Raw genomic sequence first — 10,767 nt, forward strand, 5'->3', positions numbered from 1 at the left:
ATAAACACTAGAGCGACAAAATAAACCAAATTTTCTTATCCTCGAACAGCTTGGGTGTGCATAGTGATTGGAGGACCACCAGAAAGATGCTGCATGGGGTTTATGCAGAAGCAGCATTCAATGCAATGTTTTTTTTGTATAAATGACACCATAAGTTTAATTGAATTTTAACAGATGGTATAAATTAATTAATTTATTTATAATAAAAAAAACTCATAATGAAGAGAAAATTATTAAAGTAATGGGTGGAGTAGATGATGAGTGTAGTGGACAGCCTAGGGAAGCTACTGATAGCAGCTGTAGCAGGCGGTAGTACATTTTATCTCCTACTGACGTCTGTCCACCGATTGGGTGTCATGGACCCCAATAGCCTTGGATCCACTGTTCCACCCGTTTTTTAACAACGCAATTCTCCCAATTACACTTTTAAAGAAAAAAAAAAAATAATGCTGGGTGGTAAAACCACTACGCCTAATAATTAATTAGACGATTTGTTTGATAATTCAATATGATTTAGGTAAATAATGAGATAAATAAATGAATTTGTATTAAATTTAAGGGCCAATGATACTCACCTCCTCTAAAGTTTAACAAGATGATATAGATTTTTCTCGAGATTTCAAAAATGTCACAAATACCCTCTAAGGATATAAACTTATCCTTTAAATATTTATATTTTTACAAAATTTAAGGAAAAATTTGTCTCTTTCACAAACCTTGGGGGAGATTTTTGGGATTTTTGAAACTTGACAGGAGGTGTTTGAAAATTTTAAAATCTTAGGAGAGATCATTGTCTTTTTGTCAAATCTCAGGATAAATTAGTATATTTTACCCTAAATTTAATAAAGTGACAAATTGATATTACTTTATATTGAATAATCCACTGTAGATGATTTGTCATTTTTAACAACGTATTTTTTTAATTTTTGATCATTAATTTATTTTGTAATGTAATAATTAAAGTTATTTTTAAATTTATAATTTGATAAATTACAAAAAAATTTATAATGAATTTGGATGATTGAAATTCGCTCAAACATACTAGAATCAAGAAAAAATCAAAAGCATGAATGTGATTGTTGACTGTGCATGTGAGATTATACTGCGGTAGTTGAGATTGTGTGTTTAGGTTATCCAATTTCCTCTATGCATCGGTAACTTTGCCTATTGCTATGGCCAAAACTATATAATGACTCTGAAAACTACTCTTTTAAAAGTATAAACCAAGGAATAACTTAAGAGAAAGAAAATGAAGAATGATGGATATAAATTTAAGATTTGATATATTTTAGGGTTCGAACAATTGGAGGGCCTAAGGAACTTTAAAATTGGGTATTTGAATAGAGTCCATTGAATGCGCCCGTATTGGATGGGAGAGTTTTGAGTTAGTGAATCAAATTTGAGTCAATTTAAGCAAATAAAATTCAAATCAAACTAATAAATCCTTGTTCATTTTGATAATTCTACTAATGTCGGGTTAGATCTTTTCTCGAAATACGTTTCTACTCAAAAATTTATTTAGAAAAAAAATTAAAGAGGAAGGATAATCAAATGCAAAGGGGTGTAGTCATTTGTAAGGCTATGTATTACAAACCCATCACTGCCTCCATCATCTTTATTGATCAACTTACCAAACCCCACCCCAAGCCCCAGTCCACCATCAATCAAATATAACATGAAGGTCAGGTTGATTCACAGGTTCTTGGTGCCCCTTTATTGGCCTGCAATACAGAGGGGACTGTTTGTCCTTCTAAACCTGTAACAGAAATTTGCTCAGCTACTCCAATAAATCCGGTTATTGAGGATCAGGGAGGGAGGATGGAAACAACTTGCTGGGAAAACCTTATGGAGCCAGTACAGAATGGAACCAATACAAAGGAAGTGGTGTGTGCTTCACAGGCTCAGGAAGGTCAAATGAGGAGAGTGGATTCAAAAAAAGGAAAGGAACCAAATGATGGATCTAAAACGGTGGGGAACAGGAAAAGCTCAAGGAAGGGTGGAAGCATAGCACAAGCTAAAAGGAAAGGAGGGCCAGGCCCTCATCCTTCATCATGAAGATAGCATCATGGAATATTAGGGGTCTAAATCGACCCCGACCCCTAAAGCAAAATGGGATTTCAAATCTCATTAAGAATAATAAGATAGATGTAATGGGGATATTAGAAACAAAGCTCACGGTTGAGAGGCTGGAAACTATAAGGGAAAGAAAACTCCCTTCCTGGAAGCAGATAAACAATTTTGAGACTCACAGGGCTAGTAGGATTGCTATTCTTTGGAATCCTCATAAGTCAAATTTACGGGTGCTTAAAAATACCCCACAGGCCATCCACTGTAATGTTAAATGTAAAGTTTCTTCAAATGAATTCATGGTGAGCTTCATATATGGCTTCAACTCTCTGGTTGGCAGGAGAGAGCTTTGGAGTGATATCAGACAGAATAGAGTTTCCCTTTCACCCCCCTGGCTTTTGTGTGGGAACTTTAACTGTGTACTTGATTCAAAGGAAAAGAGGAATGGTATTCCCCCCTCTCATAATGAGATGAAAGAGTTCAGGGAGTGCTGCAATGAAATTGGACTGGTTGACCTTAACTCTACTGGATGTAAGCTCACTTGGTCAAATGGAAATGTTTGGTGCAAGCTTGATCGTGTTATGGTTAACCAAGATTGGGTTTTGAAAGGCTGGAATACTCAGGTCCATTTCCAATTCCCTGGCATCCTCTTAGATCACTCTGTGGGTATAACTTCTTTATTTACAAAACAAGATCTGGGCAGATCGCACTTTAAATTTTTCAATATGTGGACCATCCATGAAGACTTCCTGAGGATTGTGGAGGATAACTGGAATATCTAGGTTTCTGGTTATTCTCAATTCTGTCTGGCAAAAAAGCTCCATACTCTCAAAAATCCATTGAAGCTCCTAAATAAACAACACTATTCTCACATATCTTCCAGAGTAGAAAAAGCTAGCTCCGAGCTTGTGGATTTGCAAGAAAAGCTTCATGACTGTCCTACATGTCCAGACTTGAAAAATAGATTGATGGATAAGAGGATTGAAGCCGAAAGATTTGAGAAGGCAAATTGGCTCTTTTTAGCTCAAGTAATTAAAAACAAATATCTAAAGTGCAGTGATAGGAGCTTTGCATATTTCCATGCTATTCTTAACAAGAACAGGATGAGAAGGCATATTGCTGCTATTACAAAAGAGAATGGTGAAATAACCACTTCTTATTCCCAAGTTGCAGAGGAATTTGTAAAATTTTTTGAAATGCTGCTGGGGAAAAAGCAGACTTGCTCTTCACTCCATCCTCTTGTTGTCGATACGGGGCCGGTCCTCAGTGAGGCCAGGAGAATCTCCATGACTGTCCCAATTTCAGATCAAGAAATCAGAGATGCACTTTTTAGTATTGAGGATGGCAAATCCCCAGGACCGGATGGTTTTTTTGCTTGCTTTTTCAAACAGGGCTGGTCTGTTGTTGGCTTGGATGTCATAAGTGCAGTCAAATAATTTTTCAACAATGGAAGGCTATTAAAACAGTTCAATCACACTATCATTGCCTTGGTGCCTAAAGTCTATAATGCCAGCCATGTTGGTGATTTTAGACCCATTTCTTGCTGTAATGTCTTCTATAAGATTATTTCAAAAGTCATTGCAGCTAGAATTAAAACCTGCCTGGAAGAGATAATTGACCCTGCACAAGCGGCTTTTATACAAAAAAGGAGCATGGTGGAGAATATATACATGATGCAGGAGCTAATTAGAGGGTATACAAGGAAAAGGGTCTCTCCAAGATGCCTCCTGAAGGTGGATCTTAGAAAGGCCTATGATACAATTGATTGGTCCTTCATCTCTAACTTGCTGAAGCATTTGAAGTTCCCTCCTATGATGATTAGATGGATCATGGAACGTATTTCAACTACTGCCTTCTCTGTTAGCCTTAATGGACGTCTCTTTGGATTCTTTCCTGGAAATCAAGGCTTGAGACAGGGGGATCCTCTTTCCCCTCTACTTTTTGTCTTATGTATGGACTATCTATCAAGACTCCTGAAATCTCTCTCTGGCAATCTCAGGTTTAAACTCCACCCGAAATGTGGAGATTTGAGATTAACCCACTTAATATTTGCAGATGATCTAATGCTTTTCTCGAGGGGAGATGCTGTCTCTGTAAAAAGCCTAATGGAATGTCTTGAAAAATTTTCCAAATGCTCAGGCCTTGCTGTAAACTGTTAGAAGTCAAATCTGTTCTATGCAAGAATTAAAGATCAGGATTTGGAACAGATTCTGAATATTACTGGTATGAGGTTAGGGGAATATCCATTTCGTTATTTGGGAGTTCCATTGTTGGCTTCAAGATTAACTTCGGCTCACTATAGTCCCTTAATTAATCGAATCTCAGAGCAGCTAAAGGTATGGCCAGGCCACACATTATCATATACAGGGAAATTGGAAATTCTGAATTCTATCATTCAAGGGGTGGAATGTTTTTGGCTTGCCATTTTCCCTATCCCCTTAAATGTGCTTAGACATATCATTAAGGTGTGTAGGGTCTTCTTATGGGGTGGAAAGAAGAAACCCCTGGTGGCATGGCACGACATCTGCCTGCCAAAAGATGAGGGAGGGCTCGGCATTATTGATCTAGGCTCTTGGAACAAAGCTTTATTGTCTAAAACTCTTTGGAATATACACTCTAAGAAGGACTCCCTATGGACTAAATGGATCCATCACAATTACTTAAAGAACAACAATATTTGGGGGATTACAACAAAGAAGGAGGATTCTCAACTCTTCAAAAAAATTTTGGAGATTAGAGATCAACTTCTTGTCAAATCTGGGAGTGTAGGATGTGCCATTGAGCTGATAAAAGGGTGGGATCTATGCTCACATAGATGCTATGAATTTTGGAGAGAAAAAAAGCCTAGAGTCCCATGGAGAAAGGAAGTTTGGTTGAACGGATCCCAACCAAAACATGCTTTTTGTTTATGGTTGACACTGAAAGGAAAACTACGTACTTGTGATAACCTGGTAGGAGTGGAGACAGACCAGAGATGCACCTACTGCAATAGAGAAACAGAATCCATTGACCACCTCTTCTTTAAATGCAATTTTACAGGTGAGGTTTGGAGGATCATTAAGGAATGGCTAGGCTTAAAAAGGAGTATGACCACCATCAAGGCTGCAGTCAAATGGATGCACAAGGAGGCAAAGGGCAGAAACATCCAAGCTGCTGGACGGAAAATTACCTTGGCTGCAACAGTTTATTATATTTGGAACTTTAGGAACAAATTCATATTTGAGGGACATTCAATTTCTCTTTTGGAGCTAGTCAAAGTAATTCAAAGACACACCTTCACGGCAGTTTTTAACAAATATGATATGTATGTAATTCAATGTTAAAAGTTGTCTTGTTTCGGTTATGTAAGGAAGAAATAGTATGATTATTTCTAGGGATTCCTAGCCTTGAAAGTATTGAGATTGGCTGAGTCTCTTTGGATCCTGGGTATGCCCGGGTTTTTGGATGTATTTTCGTTTTGGTGTAATACCTTGTTTGTTTGGCCTGGGTATGCCCAGAGTATTTGTACATTCGTACTTTGATCAATATACACTTTTACCATTTGATCTAAAAAAAAAATATAACAAAAGAGTCAAAAGACAGGAATACAGTTTTTTGTTTTTTGCTTTCTTTTTTTTATAAAAAAAAAAAATTTAACACAAAAATCATATTTTGCTCATTATATAAAATGGCGTGAAAATCACGTTCGACAAAAAATGAAGTAAGATAAAATATAAAAATTATGCGATAAATTTGATTTATTTTATTTTATTTTATTTCGTTATCGTGTACAATCATATAGGCTATTGATTTATAAAATTAAATTTTTTTTCATTGAAGTAATTATATCTTCTATTTTTTTTTTAATTTTTCTTGATAACTAAATATTAAAAAATAATTTTTTACATTTTTATTTTATTTTTCTTATCTCATGTTTTGAAGTTTAGGCACATGGATTTCATGATTTGAATTTAATTTTTTGTGCTTTTGCAAGAAATTTAATATCATATTTTATCTAAGACATCGAAGTTCAAATTTATACTACTAAATTTGAGATGAGTTTGGACTTCAATTTAACACGAGTTTGAATACAATAAAATGTGAAATAGTATCGAAGTTCAACCAAATCTATATAAATATAAATCCAAGATACGTAATTTACACCATCAAATACAATCTTCAGTTACATTTCCTAGTATGAAATTTGGATCTTGGGTTTGAATTTGAATGGATCTTAATAAATTTCAATACAAATTTACATTTGGATCAAAATTTAATATATATTTAAAATTAGTTTTTTATGAAGTTTCCATTGAGGCCAACTGGGCATGGTAATACTAAAATTTTGGGGCGGTTAGGGATTATCGGTTAGGTTGGGTTCAGTTATCTGGGTAGGCCTATTAGTGCTGATTTGACCTTAACCACTCATTGATTAAGAAATCCCACCAAAAGATACCGTTGGATTGGGGTCTTGTGATGGTGTTGACGTTTCATAAAGCCCAACTCCCTTTGCTTAAAATTTTCCTTTGTCTCAAAAATAAAAGCACATGAAAACATTCCCAAAAGAAACAGATTCCCATCACCAAACGCTTCCCAGAGAAATGCAATAAATGAAAACAAACCAAAGTGCGAATTTGATTCTCCCCAACGGAAGCTTTAATTGAATTCCAAGTTAAAAAAAATGTGAACAATAATAATACAACCACCACCACTCCTTTTTAGACTGCTTCTGGTCCCATAAAGCCACCAACTTGTTTGGGCTGTGCCTGTGTTCCGTTGGCCTTTCATATTGGTGGCGCAAAAAAAAAAAAAAAATTGATTTCATTTTCTAATTATTATTTATTATGTGCTTTTATTAATCTTCTATACACGTGCCATTAATCCGTTAACCCCAATTACATATATATTTTACAGACAACAAAAAAAATCTTGGTTTCCTGGCCTCTGGGTTATTTTAAGTTTATTGAGAACTTTCCAGTAAGAAAGAAATAATGGTTGTTGATGCCAAGCGCGGCCCAACAAAGGCCAACCCCACTCTCTCTCTCTCTCTCTCTCTCTCTCTCCGCCCAAAAAAAACAAAATATCTACAAATTTAAGAGTGCCTCTGACACCTCCCCGTGAAGGCACTCCCGAAAGCCCTCTCAGCAAAACTGAAAAGCACTGCCAGACAAAACACCGAAAGCTACCCTCTTCTCTCTCGTCTTCCAACCATCGTCGGAATCCAAGACCTCATCAATGCCCGACGCTCCATCGGCGTAGCATTGACCATATATAGCGCATATGGGTAGAATCTGTTTTTGGGCATTTTCTCTGTTCCTCTTAGTTTCGGTTGCTCAGCTGTTCTTTCCGGCGGTGGACTCCAAGACGTATTGGGAAGACATCGAAGCTTTGAAGGAGCTCAAGAACGGGCTCGACCGTGGCTCTGTGAGTCCCGGGTCCTGTCTGAGCTCCTGGAACTTCACCGTCGATCCTTGCGATAATCTCTTCGGCGAGCGATTCACCTGCGGCTTCAGGTGCGACGTCGTCGTCTCCGGCACCAGCCGGGTTACCGAGCTCAGCCTCGACCAGGCGGGTTACGCCGGCAATCTCACCTCCGCCGCCTTGAACCTCCCTTATTTAGAGACTCTCGACCTCTCCGGCAACTATTTCGCGGGCTCCATACCCGACTCGCTGCCCAACCTCACTCGCCTCCGGCGACTGGGTCTGTCTACTAACTCGTTTTCTGGCGAGATACCCGCCTCGATCGGCTCTCTGTCTAATCTCGAGGAGCTCGCCCTCGACAGCAATGGCTTCCAAGGCACGATTCCAGCGAGCCTCAACGGTCTGACGCGCCTGAAAAGGCTACAACTCCAAGCGAACAAGCTCTCCGGCGAATTCCCCGACCTGAGCTCTCTAAAGAATCTCTTCTTGTTAGACGCCAGCGACAATGCCATCTCCGGAAAACTCCCGGCGAATTTCCCGCCGTCTGTGGTCCAAATCTCAATGAGAAACAACAACTTGTCGGGACTCATCCCCGAAAAGAGCATCGAACATTTGGGTTCTCTACAAGTAATGGATCTAAGCAACAACATTCTCACCGGCGCCGTCCCGTCCGTTCTGTTCACGCACCCGTCACTTCAGCAGCTCACTCTATCCTTCAACCGGTTCTCCTCCGTACAAGAGCCCGGCAAAACCGCTGCCGGTAAAAGCGGGCTTATCGCAGTAGATATAAGCAACAACGAGCTCCGGGGACTCCTGCCGGCGTTCTTGGGGTTAATGCCGAAACTCACCGCAGTGTCTCTGGAGAAGAACAAGTTCACGGGTATGGTTCCGATTGGATACGCCCTGAAGGCGGTATTTCCGGGCGCAGGAGTGTCGCCGTTGGGACGACTGTTGCTCGGCGGAAACTACCTGTTCGGGCCGATTCCGAGCCCGTTAAAGCAGCTGAAGGCGGAGCAGGCGACGGTGACGTTGGATGACAACTGCTTGTACAGCTGTCCGTTAACGTTCTTCTTTTGTCAGGGGGCTGAGCAGAAGCCGTTGAGGGTTTGTAGGAAGTTTGGTCCAGTGATCCCTCGAAGCTTGTGATTTATTAATTATTATTTGTAAATTTAATCTTCTCTTTTTTTTCTGGTGCCTTCGATCACTTGTTTATTCTAGTTTTGAGTTTTATTTTTATTTTTTATTAAGAGGTGGATTATGGAGAAATAAATGGCTTAAAGGAGTGGGTGCTGAGTGCCGAGTGCTGACGACGGAGGTGGCCGGCTCCGATGACGAAAAGCACGTTTTGCTCACGTGCGTGTAGATCGGAGAGTGGGACCTCACCGAGTGTGGGGGTCACCAGATCCCCGTCGTGGGGGTGTTCAGTGTCGCTTGAGGATTCATCAGACGATAGTAATTAAAAGGGTCTTTACATTCGAGAAGAAAAGAAGAGTATGAAAGAACAGAAAAACAAAACGACAACGTATATCCATTTTGGAGCTTATAAATAAATAAATAAATAAAAGCTGCCCAGAACGCTGCAGGTTATTACCGTTTACCAGAAACTATCCCTCGGCTTATGGGGAACGGAGATGTTGTACTCGAGCGTAGCTTGAGGTGGCAGAATCCTGACCTTTCGTACTGGGAATGGGAGGTGCAATCTAAGCCGTTGATCGAGGAATCGATGGAGGATGAGTGGCTGTAATCATTCGAAGGGCCCATGGGTCGAATGATGCCCTGTAACTGTAGTGGGGTACCCGTGCTTCATGGGTTGGGCTGGGCGTTCATTGCCAGAAAATCCAAATCTTAGTTAGGGGGATGTGATATGACCATTGCTGAGTTGAGTACTGTATTCAACTTTCTCTTTCTTAGGTTTGTCCAGCCGACTAGTCCAGTCCAAATCCAAACCATTCTGGAAGTGTTTGGGTTGAGATAATTTCATGCAAATCGAATATATAAGTTTAAGAACGAGTTAAGAGCACAAACTACCCAACCTAATCTAATTTGAATATAATGAGAAAAAATAACATAAACAAGGAAAATAAAGCAAGAGAATGCTTGCTAAATGTTGTGTAACGTGAGTATTGCTTGAGGTTAAGGTTCTTTGAATCTTTATAAAACTCTTTGTGGTTTAATTTTTATGTTCATAGCTAATAGGGACTCTAAGTCAGTGGCATTATTGAGTTTACTCTCTCTCTCTCTCTCTCTCTCTCTCTCTCTCAAACTGAGCTAATCGGTATGGGTAGAAATTTGAGGTTAACCCAACCAAAATCAACCCTACTATGAAGGCTCAGCATATCCATAGGTTGCCCAATTTACGAGTTAAAGATGCTAATGTGAAAAAAGAGAGAGATTCTCATGCCCAGAGGACGTGTTTTAGAACATAATGGGTAAAAAATGCAGGTTGAAAATTGGCATGCCTTCCTTCAACTAATATATATACACATGCATGAGCTAGTCAAGTGTTATATTATAAAAACCCTCACATCCAAAGCATCACAATGCAATGTTCTTGCATCCATGACATGTGCGAGAGGGTTACATGTATGGCCTTGAAAGGCCGTGATGGACACATTGTAAGGACCTCAACCCGAGTGGGTTCCTATATATAAATTTTTCAGTTGACGCACATAAATCTAAATTATTTTTGTTATCAGAACACTAATTAGTTTTATTACAAATATATGTTTCAACTAGTAAAATGAAAATTTTTAAAATTCTAAAATACACAAACATATTTTAAATTGTATTATACTAAATTTTTATTTTACTCTACTTTTTCTACTCCCGTCCATGCACTTACTACGCTAGATTTCTGGTATACTCTTCCAAATTATCTTAAATGTAAAATAACGATTGGGGTGAGACGACGCTCAATAAGTAAATAAGATTATTATTAGTGTGTGGCCAAAATGAGCTTTCATAATATTATACTTTCATAAAATAATATTTAATACTATAACTTCAAAACTACTTTTAAAATAAATGTAAATTTAAAAATTTCTACATAAAATTTTTACCATCAACTACAGCAGTAAAATTTTATAACCACATACTATAATTATTAAATTAAACTTTTATTTAATTATATACATATATACTTTTCCTTATACGTTTACTTTAGATCATCATTTAGGCACAAAAATGACCATATTCACATAAACATATATTTTTCCTTCAAATCATCAATAGTTCTGTACACGTAATTAAATATGTATATACATATATTATAAAAATCACTCTTAGGTTTGTTAGCCATGA

At 38.3% G+C, this 10,767-nt stretch overlaps 1 protein-coding gene across 1 annotated transcript; it reads left to right on the forward strand.

Moving 5' to 3' along the window:
• The first annotated feature begins 6,980 nt into the window (after positions 1 to 6,980).
• On the forward strand, positions 6,981 to 8,737 carry LOC131153405 (receptor-like protein 53). Its single transcript, XM_058105692.1, has one exon. It carries the CDS (start codon positions 7,327 to 7,329, stop codon positions 8,611 to 8,613), a length of 1,287 nt encoding a protein of 428 aa, XP_057961675.1. The 5' UTR covers positions 6,981 to 7,326; the 3' UTR covers positions 8,614 to 8,737.
• Positions 8,738 to 10,767: the final 2,030 nt, after the last annotated feature.

The sequence above is a fragment of the Malania oleifera genome, chromosome 1, assembly GCF_029873635.1.
Source record: "Malania oleifera isolate guangnan ecotype guangnan chromosome 1, ASM2987363v1, whole genome shotgun sequence".
NCBI classification, from domain to species: domain Eukaryota; kingdom Viridiplantae; phylum Streptophyta; class Magnoliopsida; order Santalales; family Ximeniaceae; genus Malania; species Malania oleifera.